The sequence below is a fragment of the Echeneis naucrates genome, chromosome 4, assembly GCF_900963305.1.
Source record: "Echeneis naucrates chromosome 4, fEcheNa1.1, whole genome shotgun sequence".
Classification (NCBI taxonomy): domain Eukaryota; kingdom Metazoa; phylum Chordata; class Actinopteri; order Carangiformes; family Echeneidae; genus Echeneis; species Echeneis naucrates.
The window spans coordinates 6,496,276-6,520,353 of NC_042514.1; the positions used below are offsets into that span (position 1 = coordinate 6,496,276).

Below are 24,078 nucleotides of genomic sequence, written 5' to 3' on the forward strand. Positions count from 1 at the left end.
GAATCTGCGTTCAGCTTTAATTTATGAAAATGTTTCTTCATACTCCAGTAATTGCAGCGGTGCATCGTCTCATCGTCTGTCCCCGCTCTGACAGCTCAAGTGCTATTAAAGCAGATCCACACAGAGTAAAAAGAAAAAAAACAAACAAAGAAAACACACGCACACACAAAAACACTTGAGCCAGCCTCCATGGCTTGGATTCTAGTATGAAATTCATCCTATTATAGTTACATTTCCAAAACACTGTTGAGCCTTTGTGTTGCCATTATGCAATGATCCCGATCTGCCAAGCTGCTTAGGCTTTCAGGCTAACAGCCACAACAGCAGCTTCCTCCGTCCTATTGCTGTCTCATGAATTCATATTGGCCAGAAAAAGGGAATCTGCAGGCTGGAAACTCTCCACACACACACATCCCACACTTCAAGTCAGCAGTGAGCGTCAGGATCCAGCTGGAGCCGGAGCATACGAGCTGTTCGTACTGGTGATGACAGCAACCGGCTTCCAGTCTGGCTGGTAAAAGTGGATATCGAGGGTTCGAGCCCAGTTTGCAAACACCGTCTTCTCCGTGATGAAGCGGTGGTGGCTCCCTTGTTGATTCCTCTCGTGGGAGAGATACATGGAGCACTCGTCGGGCCCTGAGGGCTCGTAGTAATGATACGGCACAGAGGCGTGGGTGGAGGACCTTCACGGGAGCAGCATGTAAAGTCATGAAAGTGAAAGTGTGAGGGAGGGATGTGGAAATAGCACAGATGTGAGATGAGGGGGGTGGGGATTATCCATAGTGGAGGGAGAGATGGAGACAGGAACAAAGAAAAACTGAAATCAGAAGAATCTGGGCTCACAGACGCGTTCATTATGCACCATCATGCTCCTCTGATACACTCAGTCTCACTGAGCCACATGAGAGTCACTTCAATCTGGGCTGCATTTCTCTGTGGATATCCCAGTGTGTCCTTTGTGCCTGTATAGATATATGTGCAAAAGTGATTAGCCAAATTATTCTCCTATAGTCAGGGAGCTGCACTTTTTATTTCCAGGCTGTTCACTCAAACGTGTTATTTCTGTTATTAGATGTCAAAATGAATGTTTTGTCGGGTGCTAAAATCGTAGTCGTTCACCAGCTTGGCTGCGTGGCAATAAAGGACTATTGAATTTGTCACTGCAGGGAGTAGATGTCGCATTGTCATTACAAGTTGAAGACATCATTAAAGATGCACTAGACAAGATTTTAACGTGGAGGCACACCCGTGTTGTCAGAACACAGTAAATCACAAAGGGAAACTGCAGCCCTCCTTGCCCTGCTTGCTCAAACAGGAAGTGACAAACTAAAAATCGAAGCCCTGAGGAGGCTTTTCTGTGGTGTCTTATATTTATAATTTAACAGATGATACAGAATGATGCTGAGAGAGAGAAAAGACTAAAATTTGTTGTTGAACTTGTTAAAATCTTTTCATGGTTATATTTATCCCTGGTATTTATTATATTTAGTATGTCCCTAAAAGTACTAATAATAAGGAGATCATTATCTTTAATATAGTAGGAATTTAAGAAATTGTGTCTTCAACCAAAAAATCAACGAGAAAATGATCTTCACATTCAGGTGCTTTAAGTCATGTAAACACTGTTGCTAGGAAACGGTCACTAGGAAACGGAAAGTGACACGGTCTTATTTCTTTTTCAGAGATGATTTTGCGTTTTCAAAGCCAAATTCAATCAATGAGAAAACATGATGACGAAAAGACGCTTTTGTTCACCGACAGTTTTTGTCCCCCCCCCCCCTCCTTTGGGCAAAGGTCAAAGGTCAATCTCACTGTGTACGAAACATGATTTTTGGCCTTGGAAATTGCTCAAAGACACCCTTTCACTGGGACTCAACAATTAACTGATTACGTTTTGATGGTCAAAGGTCAAAGATCAACAGTTAATGTTGCCACATAACACACTGTTTAGCCATAACTTACCATAACCTGAGACTTTCCGTGGATGCACAACCACCAGTTTGCAATTCTGGTTCCTATTTGTTGCTTCTTGCCACAAGGCAAGAAGTCTCACATATAGAGAAGAGTCTTTTTTTTTTAAGGTCTACTGTCAGCTTGGACTAATGATTCCTCTGGAGCTAGTAAAAAAACTGGATTTTACCTGCAGAAATCAGGGGGCACCATGCCATAAACGCTGATCCTGTCACACAGCTCCAGGGCTATGGCCATGGTGAACCAGCCAGTACTCAGCCAGGAGTTGGAACTCTTCCTGGAAGACAAGAAAAGATTAACATGCCAGAGTCCATACTGGTAAAGCGTGACTATACTGGAAGTGCTGGCTACTTCCAGAAGACTGACTGGTCAGAAGAGATAACATTAAAAGCTGCAGTGCCTTTTTAGATTTTACCTGATGAGTCAGGTGGAGGCACATAGATGTTCTGAAAAAAGGCGTTCTTTCTTGCTATGTCCTTCTCCAGTCAACAGAGGAAATATTAGTAAGTGCGATGTTCATTTAAACACTGGGCACATTGATGTGATTGGATTTTTAATTCAAAAATCACACCATCTTATCAGCCAATGAGTTTAAAGTTCACAGGCATATGAGTTTGTATGAACAGCTGAATTTACATCAGTGAAATGTTTTTATCCGCTTGGTAGTTTAGGTCTCATTTTGTAATCTCATGTTCAGTTCCAATTTCTGTACTAGTTTCCTTTGAATCTATGCCCACAAAAATTATTCTGTTTGTTATAAACTAAGTATTAGATTTGCCTCTGAAAATATCAAAACATCCAGTATAGGCCTTCATATAAAGTGCATATTAATAATATATGTCTTTACTTTAGGTCTCTGCAGCATAAACTCAGAAATGAGCCAAATACAAATGTTTCAGGTGGAAAATAGTTTCCTTCTCTCATTTTTAAAATGCGCATATTTATAGCAAGGTGTGCACAAAGCTGTGAAGAATAATGAGAAGTAAATCTAAGGTGAGCATGGCTTGGCAGATGTGGCACATTCTTTTATATACGTACCGATTTTACCATCAATGTCTGTGTCAACATCGTTTCCAAATTAAATTCAAATATGATCCGTAAATATAGTTATAGTAATAATATCAACTCAATCAAAATCCTGTCAGTGATAAATATATATATATATATCACTCTGCATTTTGTGAATTGGCTGTCAGCATGTTGGATTTGTGAAACCAGATGAGAAGGTGTATATGAAGAGGCATGAAGGCTGGATCCGACCTGCCCCATGCTTTCTCCAGCAGGTTGCTCTTTGTGGTACTGTCAGTCTGTTAGAAGTTACACAAAGCCTAATGCATTCCCCGCTTTATTGTCTGCTTTCCTTTTAAATGGGGCCATAAACACATAAAACCTTTATTGAGCTAATAAATAAAAAGAAGACTTGAGTCATTTCCAATAAACACATGTACAGACATTGGATAGAACACAGGTTTAAGGCTCTTCAACATCGGCTTCACTTTTCAGCCCTGGTCCATTTTTTATACAGTCTATGACTTGATGCTATAAGTTATAGCTGCAAATGTAACTTTTCCATAGATACAATTAATGATAATTTCTGCACATTGCACATCTTTTTACCCACACTTCGAACATTTACCTGTCAATCCCGGTTTCCTTTTTGAATAGTTCATCAAACTTGAGCATCTTGATCCGAGAGATGATGTAGATCTGCAGCCTTGGAAGCAGCTGCTTTAACAGCCTGAGGTTGTTGTAAACGTGACCTTTCCCGTCCCGTCTCATGCAGCTGCTTGGTCCCCAGAAGATGAACACCGTGTCCTGGCTGGCGTTGAGCAGCTCCTGTCGGCTCCGCAACACCCTCTGCAGGCTGGAATGAGCTACGACGCGCAGGCTGGTGCGCTGGCCTACGTCCTGCTCGTAGCCCACACTGGGAGCGTCGTTCATGCGGATGACGCACTCAGAACGATCAATTTCTTGACCCCTTTTTCTCCCAGTCAGCTGAGCAGAGCTGGTAACAAGGGCACAAGTCTTGCAGTGCATCTTCAGAGACTGTGGAGGTGAAAAGTCAGAAGTGAGGCGTCTTTGCAGTATCACAGAGACAATATTGAAGACTATATGGGAGACAGTACTGAAGTATACACTTGGCAAGCATTACAGTTTCAAACAAGACTCATCCTCTGCTCAGACATAAAAATTTTCAGCACCTGGAGATCAATTTTACAGTCGAGAGAACGACAATAAGATACAAATTAGCATGGGGTGGTGTGAATTGATGCGTCTGTGCCCATTGCAAATGGTACAGTGTGTTTAAAAACTGTGACTTGGGCATCTGCCTCATTCTCATATTGAGATGAGGTGAAAAGGAGAGCGCTTGGATGGAAACAACTGCATAGGAGGAATGTTTAGTGGGCTTCCACATAACAAGCATAGAATTAAAAACCACCAATGTCAACTTTGTGGTGGTGCAAGAGAAAATCACAGCAAAGCAAGTTGGGGTTCATCCTCTGGGGATTATGGATGTCTGAACAGAGGTTCAAGACAGTACATGTAATAGCCAACCAACTATGGAGTTGTGATAACAATCAAGAACTTTTCCAGAAAGCATGCTATACCAAATTTCATAACTTTAACCGTCAAACTCATTCCTTCACATCATCATTCACTCTGGCATCACATTGCTGTTTATGATGCACGTCTCAATTTATTTGTGTAGTTATTGTTTGTGAGTTACAGTGATGTGCTTTCATCTGCCAGCAAAGCCGAAGGAAAGTTTCCACATTCAAGGACAATAAAGATTATTATTATTATCATCATTATTAATATCACTTCTATCTCCAGAGCCATGCTTGTGGGGCTAATAAATCTACAGCCTTTAGCCGTCAAGGTCAGACTTTACATGCAAAGATTCTAAACTGCCAGGAAAAAAGGAAAAAAAAGGAATGACCCTGAAAGAGTTTGCACAGTAGCACAGAAAGACATGGCAGGGATGTCAAGGGCATTTTCCACAAGCTTGATATAAATCATCTCTGATTGTGCAGCTCAAAGTTTGGAATTTAATGTTGTGGACTTATATTTGCAGGTTAAAATTGCTTTGTGTCACACACATCATTGCTCCGGAACAAACTGGTCCTAAATTAAAGTTGATACCACTTTTATTACCGTGATTTTTCTGTCATCTGCATCCAAATAGGACCTTAAAAAACATGTAACATGGCACAGAAGTAGGTTCAGTCATTCTGGTCTTCTTTGTCAGGTATGCTATTATTCAAATGCACTGCAGATTATAATGGTTGACAAGAGTGCAGAAGAAATTCTGTATTGGCTATTTTTGTTTTGTAGGAACAACATGAATACACAAAAAAGCCTGAATATTTATTCAGTCAAGCACAGCCGTAGAGAAGTGCTAACTTTCAGAGAACAAGGAACGTATGTAACCATCAGCCTGCGTACCTGTGTGGGATGCCCAGTTGAAAACTCTGCAGTAAGTAGAGTAGCATACTAACTTACCATATACTGCAGAACTGGGCTCCACAGGGTATTCAAGTAGTTGTGTCCAACCAGGTTTTGAAAGCTGTAAAAGCAGAGCTTGGATTGAATGATCCAAGAGCCAAAATGGCTCTTCACACAAATTATTCTCGACCTTAATAGAGAGCTACATTGGCATTCTGAAGTGTGCGCTGAGCTTCACACTCCATCAGCTTCTGAGGTGGGAATGTGTGTCTGTGTGTGTCTGTGAGTGGGTGCATACATACAGGTGATATTACGAGCACCGCAGGCTGTGCTGCCCCCATTGCTATACTCATAATACTCTCTCTCTCTATCTTTGTGACCCCATGATTGCCTTGTGTGTGTGATTTCTTCAGTCTGGTGCTGTTATGGAGCTCCTCATTAAGGTGTGAATGTAGTTTGAATTGAGATTATGGCATTAGCTTCATTCATTCATTCATTGTTTATGGTTAAAGTAGGCAATATCCCAACAAGGACAGGATTGTTACCGATCTGGCTTCTGTCTGGCCCAACCTGTTTAAGGTTATGGATAACGTTGGAATTGAGGTTAGGTTCATGAATTGTTTATGGCTAACGTTGGGGTTATGGTGGGTTAGGGAGTTCATAACGAATAGAGGTCGACGCAATCCTGACAAGAATAGCTCTGAAATTTTTTATGTAGGTTTTCAGTGTGGCCTGATATATGTAATGCAATCACGTTTCTCTGGCGAGAGTCTGCCACTGCCTGAAAAATGTCTACATCCAGAACCAGGTGTAATCCCTCCTGTTCACAGGAACCCTCCCCCCCAACACACACACACACACACACACACACACACACACACAAACAAACAAACATACACACGCAATCAAAATCTGAGAATTGAAGGTATTTTCATTCTTCAACACACTGCCATTTCCTGTAGGAGTGTGTTTGCACACTGTGCACAGACCCCTTCCCTCAATAATGGGTAAACTGGAGTGAATTACACGCTTCACTGCACAAACACACCCTGTCTGCCTTTGCTGAGGGACGAAAAAACTCCCAATCTTGTTCTTTTACCTGCAACAGAGAGAGTGTGTTTTGCTCTCCGCACTGTCCAACCCCCCCCCCCCCCAAAAAAAAAAAAAAATAAAATAAAAAAAGAATCACATCCATGTAAATTTTAATCATTTAGAATTTATATACTAATCAGGGATTATGTGAAAAACAGTTGAAGGTCACAAGGCTAGTGTTGTAGTTTGGAGTACCTCTGAAACAATAAAGGCACTCTTGACAGAGATTGTGAAGCTCCTGCAGTTTCTGGCAGCCTGATGATGCTGGGAAATAGCCACTTATGAGCCCTGTATCACAGTGAGAGGGGCTCTCAGAATCAGATGGAGAATATTTCAGATGGCAGGCAGCTGAGGATGCAACTGACAATGAGACTGTTAAATGAATGAATAAATGAGGGCTTTAGCAATCAAATGCATATTATAGGTAGCTCATAATCAGCATTAAATGAGTACTTCCCACACACATTCTTAGTCTGCTTCTTATCATACAGACAGAGGGTTCTCTACCTTGACCAATAGTACATAACCTCATAAGCAATCCACTTTCTTGCATTCAGAGGAGAACTGTTTCGACCTTAGGAGGTGATTCAGTGAATTACACAGAGCCATCATAATAAGAGGGGCAGCAAAAGAATAATAAACAGTTCGGAGAATGGCACTGGTTCCACTCCCAATCAATTACTGCCCACACAGTGGCTCCAAACTCATCAGTATGATCCTGTTTATACACGTCCCTGTGGAACCCGGGATCATAATTGCTTTCAGAGCAAACCCCATCAGTCAGCCTCTAATAGTGCACCAGAGCTTCCTCAGCGCCTCTGCCTGCGCCACTTTCACTTTAAGAAGTGTGTACAGAGCAAACTGGAAGGAAAGAGGTCTACAGGGTCAATATTTCCAAAGGTCAAAAAGGACTCATGAGAAAAAAAGCAAAACCAAAAATCTAAATTATTCTTATTAATTCCAAATAGTTTTTCATAAGAACAAATCCCAAATTATATTTCATTTAATTTCCCATGTACTGGCACAAACTGGGTGGAGCATTTTTTAACTAACATTTTCCCTGTAAGCAGTACCTCTGACAGTCGTGGAGCAAAACTGAAGCACAGGATGTTCAATATGCCCAATTATATTCTGCTAATGTCACATCTCTGATATGTGAAGTGGGCGGCTAAATATAAAGACTGAAAGGTCGTCTTTACTTGCAGAGAAATCAATTATTCAGGTGTTGAGCATTATTATAACGGTAGCTATATACTTTCTAAAGTGTATGGAACAGGGGTAATGGCTCATCTGAGAGCTGAGGTGCATTAAGTGGCACCTGCTCTGTAGTGTAAGGGCAGGACGATCAGTGCTGCTTCGTTTTCTCAGCGGCTGATTAATTAAACTGAGACCCTCCTAACAGCTGACATCTCACTGAGCTCCTCCTGGTGACACACATTCACATCCTATTCTTGATCTGCCCTCAGTTTAAGGGAATAAAGTTTCCACAGCCGGAGCAACTGTCCTTCCCTCTCACGTTATACAGTCGACCTCAGGGAGGATGATTCTCAGGACGCAGCCTCGTTAGCAGCCAGTGGAAGGAGAGACATGAAATAGAGCTGGCGTGGTGGTTTCCTCCTTGGCATAAACATTAAGTTCACAGCATTTGGCTCTTACCACAAACCTCATCCATTCCAGCTGGATAAATATTATGAATTAATGCGAAAGGAAAGAAAAGTATTTCTTAATCTGTAGTTGCGTGGCTACAAATTGGACTGTGTAACAGCACTGTACGGATGACACCTGATGTTATAATATGTCCTGCCAGGTGTGCTTCCTTACTTTCAGTGGAATTAAATATTTGCATATCCTGGGAAGCCGTCCATTAAGTAAGCTCTGCAAAAGGATGGAATGTGTAGGGAGGAAGCTGTTTTGCATAAGTGACTTTGTAATGACACAATTTTCTTTGAGGGCGACTGTATTACAGGTTGTCAGGGCCCAGAAAGGTAGTGCCCATAATAAGTAGGTACACCATCAGCTGGCACAGGCACACTATCCACATTCTTACTCCCACAATGGCTTTTTGATTACAGCACATAAAGGCCAATGGAGATTGATTCTGCTGACGGTTCTTCAAAGGTCAACATCCCTTTAAGAGGAGTCGGCAAAAACACCGGAGGGGGCGAGGTGGAGGATGAGGGGAATGGAGCAACTGTCTGCGCCGGTGTTCAAACTTTAATGTGTGTGTTGTGTGTGTGGATGAGGAAGCACGGCTTTGAAAGCGTCTATTCAACTCTGCAGCTCTAATTACTGTAGCTTGTCAAAGAAAAGAAACAAACACAAGAGGACATCTCGCAAAAAGCTGCACACAGGCGGACAGAGTGAAACAGAATAAATACAGCCAGTTGCTCAAAATATCCCACGTAAATGTGCTTCGCTGTGACGTCTCACCTCACAGTGTATAGATTTTTGGCTTTCAACACTGCTGTTTTCATTTCACCCGTGAGCACTTGGAGGACACAGAGAAGAAGCAAATTGTTGAGCCCTTAACCCTCCGCAGCATGAGATAGTATTAGTTATTAATGTGTGCGGGGTATTTTATGACCTCGTGGGTCAGACGTAATGAGCCAAGCAGCCACAGACCACCACCCACCTTGGTGAAGTTACAGCCCAGGCGAACTAGAAATGCGTATAAGTTAATATGGGCCATAAAGAGCGTCCAGCAACCACATTAGCTCGAGCTCTGCTCAAATTTTCCAGCGTCCCTGGCTCTGATGAGGCCATAAAATTTTAACGTGTCTGGGCATTTACATGGACGTACCAGTGCCGCATGAATGTGTGTGTGTGTATCTGTAGCCAAGAGTCCCTCCAGCAGCAACACACTAGATGGCCCTGAAGGGAAGTACGCAGACTGATCCACCCACCCTACGGATCCTACAGCGGCGATTGAGTGACACACAACAGCACCAAAATGTCGCAGTGTGAATCTATCATGAATCAGCCATCAACGAGGAGGAGGTGGACAGTCAGGTGAGACTTTGAATAATAAAGTGGCTGCACCACCAAAAACTCCAAATGGCAGCAGCTGCCTCTTATTTCACTTAAGAGCTCCTGAAAAATGTTCCTTTTTAATTCGGTCTGAAAGGATGTGATGAGGGTTACAACATCCCTGGAGATCCCTGAGCTCAGGAGTCCTGCACGTCTCAGCCACAGTCTCAGCTTCCAGCCTCTAGCTGTGGAAGGTGTGGAAGGGGAAAGTGAACCAGCGTTTTCCTTCCTTTTTATCCTTTCTTGTCCAGCAAAGCAACTTCCTTTCCCCTCTGCTATGCTTTGCTGCCTATCTACTTCCTTTAAAGGGAAATGCGACACTTGCCTGAATGATCAGACTATTTGAATAAACTGCCTGTAAAACTGTGCTACGTCTGAATGGTGGGCCTCTACATTATAGCAACAACAGTTCTGAGGCTTAAATGACCATAAGATTATCGCAGTGATGTCATTATTAGAGACTCATCCTGTTTTAAATGCTTTCGTGGCTAAATATTTCATGGTGGACACATTAATTATGAATAAAGAAACTGAATAAACTACAGAGAGAATTAAGAAATGGGACAAAGCAGCGAGTTCAATACCATTACTTGGTATTATAACAGATTTAGAGGGGACCTAATTAACAACACATGCTGAGCAATTTCAGTCACCTCACAAAGAGTACTTTTACATTACACAAAATAATGGCTGGTTCCTGCATCAAAAAAAAAAAAAAATAAAAAAGAAAAAAAAATACACAATCTCAAAAACCTGCAGACAGCTACAAGGCTGTAATTCTGTCTACAAGTCAGAAGTGGACAGAAAAGATGATTTTTCAGTTCCAATTGAAACCTGTAAAGTGGCTCGAGCTTCAGAAATGTATTTTAAATGCAACCCTGAGTTCTACATTTACATGCAAGTCTCTGCTTTATCTGGATGCCAGCAGAATAAATATGAAGTCCTTTGCGTTACACATATGCAAAAGCGCCAAGTATGATCAGTGTTCTTACTGACAGTTATAGGAGCTTGAGAAACACGTCCGACGTGTACTTAAGAGATTAATTTTATTTCTGCACTCTCCACAGTCAAAGTATAATTCTTGCTTTAGTACCACCGAGTCTAATAATATTTCCACCACTGAATACCACACACCTCAAAAATACGTTTAGCTGTCCTGGATCCTGCCTCCCCTCCTGAGCAGACACCTGATGCGCTGACAGGAACCTGATCCCTCACCCCAAACAATCCCACTTTCTTTCACTGAAACAACCAACCAGATGATGTTTTGTCGTTAGTGGGTGAGTGGTTTTACTTTGTGTCAGCTGAAGCTTCTTGCTTTTTACATAACATCGTAACTGTTAAATATCACAAACTATGAGCGTCTGATTCCTTTTCAGCTGATGAATGTTTTTTTGTTTTTCTTTTCCATTCATACAAGCTTAGGCATGTGCGCTCACAAAAGATGATTAAATCTTTCAACGGTAGAATGAGTTCAAATTGCATGAGGAGACAATGTCACAGTGGACAGACAAGGTATATTTACCTTATGATCCGTGACACCTGTGTACCCCTCAAGTGCTCTGAGTCTCTGGGGTCTCTCTGGGTTTTTTGTTGAGGAAACAGGAGTAATTAAACGGCGGGAGGCAGGTGATGATGATGATGATGATGATGAGGAAGCTGATCTGTCACCAAAGCCACTGTTGTACACCAACATTAAGCTGGTAACCATGGTGACGATGATGATGCCACTCACCCCTTGGTACTGAAAAGACACGAGACAAGGCACGAAGCAGTGCGAGTTAGACAAAGAAACCTGACGTAGAGAATTTCTTTCAGGGTGTCTCTGTGTAAAAATGTCACATCAGGATACGAGGGAAGCAAAAACTCACTGTTAATTAAATGTCAGCTTTCAAAGGCAGAAACAACCCAACAACAACAGCTGCACTCTTCTCATGCGAGGCAGCAAATGTCAGCTGTGCCACTCAACATGCTCCATCAACAGGACAGGATGTTTTCATGTTTTAAAGAGCACAGCACAAAGCACTATTAGGTTGGCTGAAGTCTAACTACCCTCATATGAATTAACAACTAACTTCAGCCTGGTGCTGCCTCCCAGGGTGGGTTTTGTTGAGTTGTATAGCATGTACGTATTACGCATACATGTATTTTAAAATACAGGATACAGTAAGAATGCAAAGTCGACACCGTAAAGTACATTTAGGTCACACAGAACAGAGCTCAGCCTGTAACTCACTTCAAAGCAGCATAAACACTGAATAACATAAAATAAGCATTACAGTGATATTTTCCTGCCTGTCTCATTCATATTTACCACTCTTATCTTCATCTTCATTTCCCCTGGTTGCCACTCGTAGATCGAGCCTTCATCCTAATGGGGCCAAAGCTTTCTCTCACTCTCTCTCACACACACACACTTGAACACACAAACGCACAGAGAGCGTTGGGACTCTTCAGCATGCAACACTTAATCGGCAGCATCACTGGGATCAGCGCGGCGCAGATGAAGAGAACGACGCTCCACTACTCTTTTCCCATGCTCTCCCCTACAGAGACGCCCTCTCCCAGCCCTGCGCTCCTCATGGTCCTAGATAACTCAACTTCCCCGCTCACCTCTTTTCCAGGGTCTCCTGGGGCGCTTAGTGGGATGGTGCATGCCCATCACTACTTAAAGCAATGGACAGCAAATGGTCATTGCTGCGTATACATAGTGAGGTGAATAATCATTTATGTGAAGCCGTGTCTTTGGATGTAACAATAATCAACCCACTAATATCAAATAGTGAATATTTTTTAATTTTGCGAATAATTTAAACATTTTTTCCTCGCTTTTTTATAAATGCTATCAAGAAGGCGATAAAAATTGTCTTCTCCTGTATAAGTGACGTGTTCCATCCTGGTGATGACAATGTGTCAGACAGATACACGCTCATAGTTTGGATCCCTGTAGAGCATTAAACTGATAACATTTCAAATGCCTGTGCTTCATAAAGAAAATGTGCCCTTCTTAATCATAATCTAATAATGTTTTTCATGAAAAGGTGTCCATCATCCATATGGCTGTATATTGTGTCTGTTTTGAACAGAAATGCAAAGGGTGTAGTTTGATGAGAAAAAATGTTGTTTGAATTATTTCAGCAAGTTCTCTCAAAGTAGGTGATATGTGAGGCATTTTTGTTGCCTGTACAACCCTATCAGATGTTTTACTGAAGGGTTTTCTTCTTTGCACCATGGCAACAGATGTTGTTTTATGATAATTATGAGGAGAAACACAGTAAATAAAAATGGATAAATGTTGTGAAAGTTATCAATGTTCAAGGTTATAACTGAGTGATATCAGTAAAACAGATTATTTTCAAAATTCAGCAAGAGTTGAAAGCTTTGGGTGAGTAATTGCCTTTTATAGCCTTTTTATAGGCCAGATGAAGTCTCAGCTGCACAGTGTGCACAAACCCATATTGGCCCTTATCTTCTCTGTGTGCTTTCGTTGACACTAAAAGCCATGATAAGATTACTGTAGTCCTTCAAACTGTGTTGAAGGGTGTTGTGATGATACGAAATAGACTCACAAACATTCGTGGACTAGTGCATCGTCATTTTTTTGTCAATCAAGGAGATCTCGGGGCATCCCATCAAAGGACAGGGACCAAATTTCCTCATTTATCACAGCAACCTGAGAAGCCAATGTTTCTCGTGAGAGACAGATCTGCTGGAAGCTGTAATTTAGTCAGGATACACGGGGAAATGAGGAACAGGTCTTTTTATAGACGCCCTCTGTGCTGGTGCAACTGTGTTCAGTCTCTAATGCATCTTTTATGTTCGTGTTACTCCTCATCCAGTCTCATTTCACAAAATATCTTGGCTTTGTGGGAACTGGCTTGCAATTTGTCTCAAAAACAACACAGAATATTGCCATCAGATCAGATGCTGGAAGGAAAATCAGGATAGCCTGCATAAAAGCTACAGCAGGAACAAAATCCAGTCTAGATGGCCTCACGTTTAAATATTGTTACATTTAGCATCTGAAAGCGAATCATCTAGAACATGATGTGATACAAGATACAAAAACATACTAAAACAAAATTCAGTGTATGATGCAATATGACAGCATACTGGTACTTTTTTTTTTTTTTTTTGACTTGGTGGTAAAAAATTTGATGAGTTATTTATCGTTATGTTGAAGTTTTGACACTAAATATAACTTAAACGTTAGATAGATTAGTTAGTAAACGTTAGATAATGCCACATAAAGAATGGTCTCCAAACTGGGGCTAGGGGCCCCCAAGTGGTTAGAAGATAAATCTGAGGGTCAAGAAAAATCATTGAGAGTGATTGTTTTTAAAACTGAAATTCTTCAAAATATAACCCTCACTCCTTTAGTTTACTTCAACTGGCATACATGCAGCCTGTGACAAGGAGAGTGCTGTAATATAAGAGATTACACAGGCACATAAAACACACATACACTCAAGCAGAAGTACAAACACAAAGAAAACAGCAACTATTATAACGTAGGTGGGAAATCCACCACAGAGTAATAGAAAAGATCATTATTTTAAACCCGAAATGTAACTTTCACGTATCTCCCACTTTAAAAGAAAGGCTAATAGCTATAATTGTTCTGAAGTCCAAGTGTCGGGAACAGTCATTTACTAATTCAACCTTCTGAGGACAGCTTTGAAACAGAAGCTATTACAGAGCCAAGCCATTTGTTGGTTTGACAGCAATCAATACAAGTTAAAATTCACTGCATAGGCTTGTAAATAGATGCTTGTGGAAGGTTTGCTGAAATGGAAATAGCACTACCTTCATTTTTTTCCAATAAAACATTGCCACAGCTGCAGCATCCTTAGTTGATAACACAGAATTAATCTTAAAAGGCTGGCTATAATATATTTTTTTAGGTTGATAACTCCTACGACCTTGTAGGTCATCGGAGTATGAATTATTTTCTTGACATTCACACAGTCTCTGTTCCCTTTATTCTGTCTCTTTACTGTTTTCTTTGATGCCATATGGCCATATCATTGGGAGATGAATCTTAATCACCTAATTATCTGTATCATTGAGGAGCAGTGCTTCATAATGCACCTCGTCATTGTGAATGCGGGGGATTAGGTAGCTGGAAGTCTGTGTTCTTTGATTAGAGGTGTCTCTGAGGTTTAAAATGCATCTCAAAACAAGAGATGCAAGGCAAACGTCTGTGGAACAAAACCTTTTTTAATTAACTCCAACCTCCTATCCAGCGAGGTGCCAGACGGCTTTCTGCCTGGGCTGAGCCAAACACAATAGAAGTGTAAAAAAAATGTGATCTGTTTGCACCTGTTTACTGTGCCAAAAGCAGTTTGGTGTTTCTCATTATGTGCCTAACATGAAGAGTTGCTGCCTCTGGGTCTCAATCAAGCAACGGAACTAAGACCAAAAAGTCAAGGTGTTGCAAATGCCCTTCCAAATTACACAGCTGTTTATGGGAGAAAAAAAGCTTTTTCAGCCGTATATTTGATGCAATGGTGAGGCTGTCAGATGCCACAGAGGAAATTTGGTTAATTTATATTTAAATTTCTTTATTATTATTCTATTCTATTCTTTTATCTACATCTGCTGTAAGTATAATACAAATGTGAAGCTGACATATCTGTGGGTAAAATATAGGTGCAGGTACTCGTGAAGACATTGAAAAGTTGCCTTGTCTAGATGTTACTGTGCACTTAAAAAAAAAAAGATGATGGTATCTGAAAGCAGCTACAAGCTTTATTTCAAGCCTAGGAGACAAAACGTCTTCATTCCCTTTGCAGATTGTTTTCACTTACAGACAGATCATTCATTGTTTGGCGTTCCCTCCAATCACAGATGCAATTACCTATTGCCCAGTGTGCGGTATATCTTTCTCAGAATTGCTGCGTTTATCCAATTGAAAGGCAAAAAAAATAAAAAAAAAGGATTCCCTATCAACTAGTTCATTCTATACAGCTGTTACACATTTATGCGGTGATCCTACAGCGTTGCTGAATGGCCCTTTTTATGATGGAACCTGGGAGATTTCAATTTTTAGGGGTTGAAGGGAACAATAGCAATTATAACCAAAGAATACAAAAGATAAAGGTGATTTTCTGAAAACCATCTTCTTCTGCCTCTGCTATCAGAAAAAAAATATCTCATTCACTGTGCAAACTGCAATAGGACAACTACCAGAGAGGAAGAAATTACCTTTTGTTTCACAAAGCGGAAAAAGGCTACACAAATTAAGCTCCAGATTTGCTTGCATCTGTTGTGCATCCTTGCCCTCAATTATGCAATTAGCAAGCTGTTGGCATCCATCATTTTTGCTGAACACTCTTCTTTGTTTTGAACCGTTTCAGGCCATAACGGGTTGAAACTTGCTGTCAGCAAGATAGATTGCTCCACACTTTAGTGTATTTTACTTGGTGGTAATGCGATTCAGATTCTCCTGGTGTGCTGCTGGCAGTGATGCTGTCATATCAACATATGATATGTCCAAGTGAAGTCAATCCTTTCTTAATGACCAGCCTTTGGCAACTGAGTTCTCATTACATCCATCCACTGAGCACACAGAGAGATGTCAGTGCAAATACCTGTTCCACTTTTAACCCAACAGCATATTAAAGGAATAAAATATTAACATCTTCAATTTCTGCCATTAAAAAGTGATTATGTTTGACAATGCACAATTGCCATTCAGGTAAAATCCATGCTGGATCCCTTCGACTGCTGTTTCCACAGATTAAAGATGCTCGCTCTTTGGTAATACTATGTGAAAAACTCACGCTGCAGCTCTTGCATTTCTCTGTTATTGTCCATGATTTCTAGCCTCTTCTACCACTTCCTGCTCATGGTCACATGGTATACTCTCAAAATCCAAAAACAGTGTTTCTCTGTGTGCCATTACAAATGTGCCTTACATAATGACTTACAGCACAGTCTAATTCTCACCTTGGGTGTTATTATTCCCTGTGACTCAGTATTTTACTTCCTCCATTGCCAATACGTGTTTTATTTTTCACTCAAAACATTGATCTCATAAAACCCAACAACATAAAACAGTGTCTGTAAGGCGTGGGAGCCACCTGGATGACCCAAATATAAAAAATACTACATACTGGACACACATTGCAATGCTATTGATGCAGAGGGTTTACATGTAGCCTAATATAAGCATTATCTTGTTTACCAGCAGCATGGCAGCATAATGGTTAGCACTATTGTCCCATAACAAGAAGGTGCAGGTTCAGTTCCTGTTCCTGTTCCTGTTCAGTTCAAGGCCTGGGGCCTTTCTGTGCTGTTTGCATGCTGGCCTAGCGGTGGACTGGCAACCTGTCCAGGGTGTGCCCCGCCATCAGCCAGTGTGAGCTGGGATTGGCTCCAGCACCCCCCTGTGACCTGGAAACTGATAAGCAGTAGAAGATGAATGAATGAGTGATTTTGTTAACTTGTGATTATAAAGGCTCTGTACACCAAGTGACCAGAATTTCTGTTTTTCCTGTCAGGGCTCTGAGACTGGAAAGTCTGTGTTTGACTGACAATTCTCTGACCATGTATTTGTTTTGATGTCAATCTTTACTGGTTTGTGAAATTTGGGGACCTGATGTGATTTGTGTGACCTTACGACATTCCACCAAACTGAGCAGGGGTCCAATATTTCAAAATGCACGTCAGATGACACGGGCTGGAGTCAGAATCCTAAAATTAGATGGCTTTGGCTGGCTCATGGTGACTTCACCTGCAGCCTTGAAAGACTTCATGCCCTCCCTTTTTCATATTGGCTCTGCATTAGAAGCAGCAGCAGCATATTAAGAGAAGGAGCGGATATATTCACAATGACACCGTTCAAACTGAAGGGGGAGCCAGCAAAAGAAAGCTGTGCAATGTGAAAGAACCCCCAGCTGAGGTCAGTGTTTCTCCACCGGAGGGTCCAATGTGGACAGAGACGTCACTGCCACCAGAACAGAAAAAAAATATAATAATAAATAAAAATCAGGAGCTGCAATATTGGTAGTGCTGGCCTTAATCGACTAAGAAGCACGTCGGTGCTCTTGTAGCCATCTTCTTTTCTTTTGTCTTCCTGCCGCTGTGCGTGTGAGGTGGACATCACGCACACACACACACACACACACAAAACAACAACAACAACAACAACAACAAAACAAAAAACGCATCCTCTTCCTAACAAAGGGCGACAGCGGCGGCTCGGAGGTGCGCGGCCCCTTTAAGGAATAATTAATGACGTCGCGCTGTAAACACGACTGACGCTCGGCTGCGTGGCCGGAGCATCTCCAGACCAGGAGCCCGACTCCCCTCCAGGTTCCCCGGCGTGATCTGTCGACGGGATCGGCGGAAGGCGTTACAACGAGCGAACAAAAACAGCCGCGGTTCACCTCGACTCTCATATGCGGTCTCCAAAACCGAGACGACGGAGCTGCATCTCTCCTACGAAGTGCCATGGCTAGAAAGACGGACATCCCCTCCCCTTACTATGGTGAGTCGGGTCGTCTTTGTTGTAAACGCCGAGATGTGTGTGTCTGTGTGTGTGTGTGTGTGTGTGTTGTTTTTGTCTTTATTTTTTTTTATCATCTCCGCCTTTAACGTTATGACAGCAGCCGACAACGACGCGTTCGTTCGGGTGAAAGCTGTTTGAATCCCTCGTTGTGATTTTACGGTAACGTCTGCCCGTCCGTTTGCTAGCTGCTATTTTAAGGCAATTTAACGGCTGGCGACGAATACGCAGTAACGGCTGGATACGTTAAAAAAAAAAAAAAACAGACCCGTTGCTAACGTTTGATTAGTTTAGAAACCCAACGTTGTTTCATTTGGTTACGTTGTTCATCTTTCTTTGTTTGTTTTTATGCTTTAAATCGTCAAAATGATCACGTTATCCGTGTATCTTCGTTAAGGAGATAACTGTCACAACAATTTTTTAAAATTATTTTTGTTGTTGCTTTGAATTGTTCGCCTGGTGTTTGAATCTACTTTCCTCCTCCATATGTCATTTGGTCTTTGTTGTAAACGCAGATTTGTTTATTTATTTATTTATTTTAATAGTAATAATAATAATAATAATTATTATTTTTTACAAACTATCAGCTGACAACATGACATTGCTCTCAGGGTTAGCGTTATTTTCGTTTGAGCTGCAGAAGACAAAGATCAGAGACGATCTTCACTATTGTAATCGATTAATTGCTTTAAAAATGAAGGTACATTGTGAGGAAGGCTTCATCCAAAGTTGAAGTTCTGATCACATTGACTTGTTTTTAGTGTTTCAGGCTGAAATGTAGAGACGTTTGTCCAGTCAAACAAGACAAAGAGATTTTTCCCTTCAAAACACCATCAGAAGACATGACATAACCTCAGTACCTTCATGAGTTGATTCATGAATAAAATAATTACTAAATAATGAATGAATGTGAGAAATTAGCTAAACCTCAAGAATATGCCACCAAACTTCTTGTTTTTAGCCCATTGCCAGCCCAAAAGATAACAACCAATAAGACAATCATGTAAGACAGAGATATGGAACCAAACATCTGATACCATGACATTATAATATCCCCAATCATTGCAAATCAATTAAAGGTTTGCATGGCATACCTCTCACTATTCACTAAAGCTCAATTAATGCGGTTAAATTGCATTGTTTTCACTCTAATGGCAGCCCAGAAGATATGCAGTTTCATTTATGCAGATGCAGTTTCAAGCATCTGTGGTATTGACAAAATGAGGAAAGATTGGCAATATTGCCTGAAATAGCCTTCAACCACTACCAGATTGTTTACCAGTTACCAGAATAACTATGTATTGACTATTGCCTGACCAGTCAATTAATCCTGTCAACTCTAAATAATCCTCTTTTGCCTGAATGATGGTTGAACTTCTGCTGTGATTTAGTACATTTAGTTTCAGTGACATCAAATACGCAGTAATCGTGGAATGGTGTTCTCTTAAATGGCTATTTATGATAGAATAAAACTGCCCCTGTCTTTCAGCATTTTATGAAATGCTGGCTCATAAATTATGCGTAAGTCATTTAATATGATTTTCTGCTTTATATTATTCACTTGGAGTCTGTTAAGAACAATAAGTCCCCATCCACTCCTCTTTCCCCTTTAGTGAGAATTAACTAAAAGGTTGGAACAGCTTCAATCCAGGTATTGCGGTCAGTGCCCTCAGTTGCCAGTTTTAATGGGAAAAAAAAAGGATTTATTGTCTCAAAGTGTCTTTTTTTCTGCCCCAGGCTTATGAGCATATTTAATCCATGGGCATATTTTCTGTCCATTAGCTTGCAGTTGTAATCATGTTGTTTATCAAAGCAATATAATCCTTTATCACCACCAGATGCCTTTACAGACAGAAATGTCTTTCCTCTGAAACAACGAGTCACTTAGCTTGGTGATTTTTACTGAACTGATGGCTTGAGCTTTTCAAGGCAGTGATACAGCCACAGCTAATAATATTAAATAGTAGCAAAATAGTATTTAATTTTTTTTTTTATTTATTCATTGGAATATAAGTATTCAGTCACTATTTTATGATTAAAAATGACAAGACTATTACTGAAACCCAGACAAAGTGAGCCATACCACAGGGCAACTCATGAATCCTTTCAATAAAGAATTTCTCTGACAAATCAAAATGTGTTCCACAGAGAATAAAACAACAAGGAAAGGGGAAATACTTTAGGCATTTATCAGTTTATTAGGGCAACCCTACCTGTAACGCAGATGCCTTAGCGGCCTTCTATATTTATATTAGCCGCAAATGTTTAAGTTGTATATGATAATTATAGCTTAGATGTCAGAAACAGAAGCTTTGCTGTCTCACAATGGCACAGGCACTGCCCTGACAGCGCTTGATGGCCGGAACTACTGTGTCCTCCTGTTACTTCCCCATATGTTCGCCCTGTGTGTCCCTCAGATCTCATGACTCCAGGACTCTGCCAATCATAACCGCAATATGTCAGCTTATGTCAATTTTCACTGCTCTCTGCAGGCATGCAGCTCAGCATAGGGGCCTTCAAATTATATCACTCCCTGTTCACAAGTTCAAGCTGGTGCTTTACACAAAAGCTCCAACATTGGGTTTATGGCATACAGTGAAATGTTGAATGCAAACACTCTGGAGTTGTGAAACAATCTCAAGCCTGTGTATCAGTGATATACACACGAAATAGAAACAGCATCTTACGTCATTACACAGGCTAATATGTGCATATACTTGCATTACTTTTTATTGATTCAGTTCATGTATTACTCTGCAAAGAATTACACATAATATGGTGAAATGATATACTTATGGGGCATAATTTTGTCCTAACAGAGTCCAGTGACTGAGCTACTGAAGTGTAGGATAGAGTTATGGTGCGTCCCTGTGTTTAGGTCAGCTGCTTTATGTTATTGGCTCTCTGGTGCTTTTGTTACATTAGCTGGCTTAACTAAAGAGCTATTTAAGGTAATTTGGTCTCACAATTGAGCACAGAACAAGAAGACAAATTTTACATCAGCCTCACCTTGTAGCGTTGGCAGCTAATGTTTCACACCCTGCTTTTGTCTAAATGCAGATTCTAAGTGCGGTGCACAGCAAAGAAAATCACCCTCCTACTTAAAGATAATATCATTTTTATTTTTGCCTGTCTAATTTTATCGAATTATCGAAGATGCTGATGTTGTTGTTGTCCAGTCCATTATTTCCAGTGCTTGCATGATGTCTATTATTATTATTATTATTATTATTATTATTATTATTATTATTATTATTAACAACATAAGCCAGGTTTCTTTCTAAACTTACCATATTGGAGTGACACTCCACTGTTACATAGGAATACATGAAAGGAAGACAGACATCTTTTTATCAACAGTAGCTACAAGGCATGTTTTGCAGAAAGAAGTGTTATTGTTCTCACTTTTTTTCCCTCATGAGAAAACCTTCCCACTCCTGTTGAAGTAATCAGCCCACTCCAAAAAATATGGGACACTATTTATTGAAGCCTTGGTAGATTTGGCAGGATAAGGAGGGATTGATGATGATGATGATGAGGAGGAGGAGGAGGAAGTGATAACATTAGTTATCCTAAAATAAACTTGAACTTACTTTTAATTAACATATGTAAAAAAAAATATCAGTGAACCATATGTTGGCAGGTTGTCAAACTAGCTGTTCCCATCCCATCATTCACATCCATTTGCTTTCCATCCCACATTCAAGTGTACACTGGGGGTTGGTTTTATTATATAACATTTCTAACTCTGTTGCAAGTGTTCAGTTCGGCTATACAGTACTACTGAAATGTTCAGTCAGTCAGAAAAGTAGAAAAACAGGTCATAATCATTCTGTGACAGCTTTGTAAGTAACAATTTAGATATGAATTCCATTCACCACAGAAAGTGTTGAGACGGGCACATTGTTAATTAGCAAATTTCTCGCATGGCCAGTTTCCCTTAATGCTGCATTTTCATACTGAGTCAATGCAGAGTCTTGACAGAAAGCTGAGAGCTGTGGTTTTGAATCAAACATTCACAGCCTCTCCCTGTGAAATTGCAGTCAGAGAAGGTTGTGGTTCAAATGGCCCATTTTCCACCCAAGACGAACTGCTATTACGGGCTTTTTATGTGTCACTGTCCTCTGCAAATACTCCTTTTAAATGAAGACCAATGCTCACTCCACAGTGCTACACATTATATTAGTCTGTACAGCAGACCTGCCTGTATGGTCTGTATACGCTCATTATTTTTTAACAAGGTTGTGCTCCTTTGCTACTAATTTCATGTGTCTGATAGCTGTGTCAGCACCTGGAACTTTGAAATATATTACTCATACTAACGACAGGGTGAGTGTGTAAATAATTTCACAATTTAATTTCTGTCCAGAGACAAGCATGGGACAGTTGTTTGTTCAATTCTACATTTAGCTGTGAAGGGGCCGTCAAGGTGACAACAAAGAGACTTTACCAGTGCCAATATAGGCAATTTTTGTTAATGACTTTAAGACTAAGATAAGTTGCAAATGAAACACAGTCCAAAGAGGCACCAGAAGATGTACACCATGCTAAATATGTAGATGCTGACTCTTGCTGGACTAAGGGAGCCAGATTTATGAAAATAGTCATTATCCAAAAACAAAAGAAACTTGATTTTCAATGTCATAATTGTGCTTTCTCGCTCACATCATTCATTTATCCTCTACCGCTTATCTCTTTCTGGGTCACGGGGGGTGCTAGAGCCAATCCCAGGTCCCATTGGGGCAAAGGAGGGGGGGTGTCACAGGTCCCCAGCCATACAGAGGTCAACAGAAACAAACAACTCCTCACACTCTGACCTACCGGCAAAAAAACCCAAAAAACAAACAGTTAACCAAAACCTGAGGCACAGGGAGAACATGCAAACTCTACACAGAAAGGCCCCAGGCCGGGAACCAAACCTGCAACCTTCTTGTAGTAGGGCAGCCGCGCTAACCACTATGCTGAGATCAAGATTTGAGTCGTGTGACATACCCCAACACATCCCTTGACACACGGCACACAAATTTTAATTTATGTGAGGTACTACATCTGCATGACCTTCATCGCTTTCCTGGCTTTTTGGCAATGCAGAGAGCAGCTAGTTTAGATGAGATTTATACACAGTTGATTAGTTGTAATGTGTAATTCTAATCTTTCTCCCAGTCCCATTAGGAATCTGTTTGCACTTGCATTACACAGGAGGAAGACCCTCATCCTGCTTTAGTCCATTAGTTGTAAACCCTTTTTCCTAAAGCCTGCAAATAAGTTTGCCCACAGGATGAGATCTAGAATAACTTGTTTTCAGTGCAGATTAATGGAGTGAGTATTCTATTTTGGTTTTCCAGATATTGCTAATTGCTGTATGTTGTGAAATTAACTGTGGCATTGTATCAAATTGTGAATACTGAACTAAACTGATAATATTTGTATATATTTAGACCGTGGCAGATATACTATCTCAATATGGCATTTGTACTTGTTTTCTTTTTTTAAGTCTTTTAAATCCAGGCCATAGCTGGTTCAGCCTGTCACTGATCCGCAGTAGCAGGAGCAGATCTGGTTTCGCAGGAACACAGGGCTGCCACTGACATGCCTGGAGGCTCCCACAGAAGTAACCAAGGTCACAAAACTCCAGCCACAATACGCGACTTCTCTGCTCTCCCTGCAGCAGCAGGCTAGCTGTCAGGGTCTGACACCGTCTGATGCTAACTCACCTCTTGGGGGTCGAATCCCATGCCAGATTCCACTATTTTATGAATTTTAGGAGATGTCAGCTACGACTGTGTCTTTGCTTCACTCTGAAAATAAGCACTATAAATACTGTTGATGCACCGATAGGAGTTAACCCAGTGGGTGACCAAGGCAGATATGCCAAGTACACAGTCCTCAACCATCTGCTAATAGTTTCAAAGGATCCTGAGGGACTCTGTTAAGTAAACCTAAACCAGAGATCTGGATGCTGTTGCCTTATTTCAATGAGACAAACACTTTAAAGGTTATTCTGTTCTTCAGAGAGGGAAAATAAGAGC

General features: G+C 40.9%; 2 protein-coding genes across 4 annotated transcripts in view; one reads left to right on the forward strand and one right to left on the reverse strand.

The window, feature by feature from the left end:
• Window positions 1-439: 439 nt before the first annotated feature.
• On the reverse strand, window positions 440-11,872 carry st6galnac5b (ST6 (alpha-N-acetyl-neuraminyl-2,3-beta-galactosyl-1,3)-N-acetylgalactosaminide alpha-2,6-sialyltransferase 5b). Its single transcript, XM_029500561.1, has 5 exons — window positions 11,852-11,872; window positions 11,063-11,281; window positions 3,608-4,017; window positions 2,141-2,248; window positions 440-683 (listed from the first exon to the last, which is right to left on the reverse strand). The coding sequence occupies exons 1-5, from the start codon at window positions 11,870-11,872 to the stop codon at window positions 440-442; spliced, it is 1,002 nt and encodes a 333-aa protein (XP_029356421.1).
• Window positions 11,873-17,845: 5,973 nt separating this feature from the next.
• slc44a5b (solute carrier family 44 member 5b) overlaps window positions 17,846-24,078 on the forward strand; it is a 33,320-nt gene continuing 27,087 nt past the window's right edge. For all 3 annotated transcript variants that reach the window (XM_029499567.1, XM_029499569.1, XM_029499570.1), the window contains exon 1: window positions 17,846-18,031. In XM_029499567.1, coding sequence (XP_029355427.1) covers window positions 17,995-18,031 — 37 coding nt within the window. In that variant the 5' untranslated portion in view covers window positions 17,846-17,994. The remainder of the gene's footprint in view (window positions 18,032-24,078) is intronic.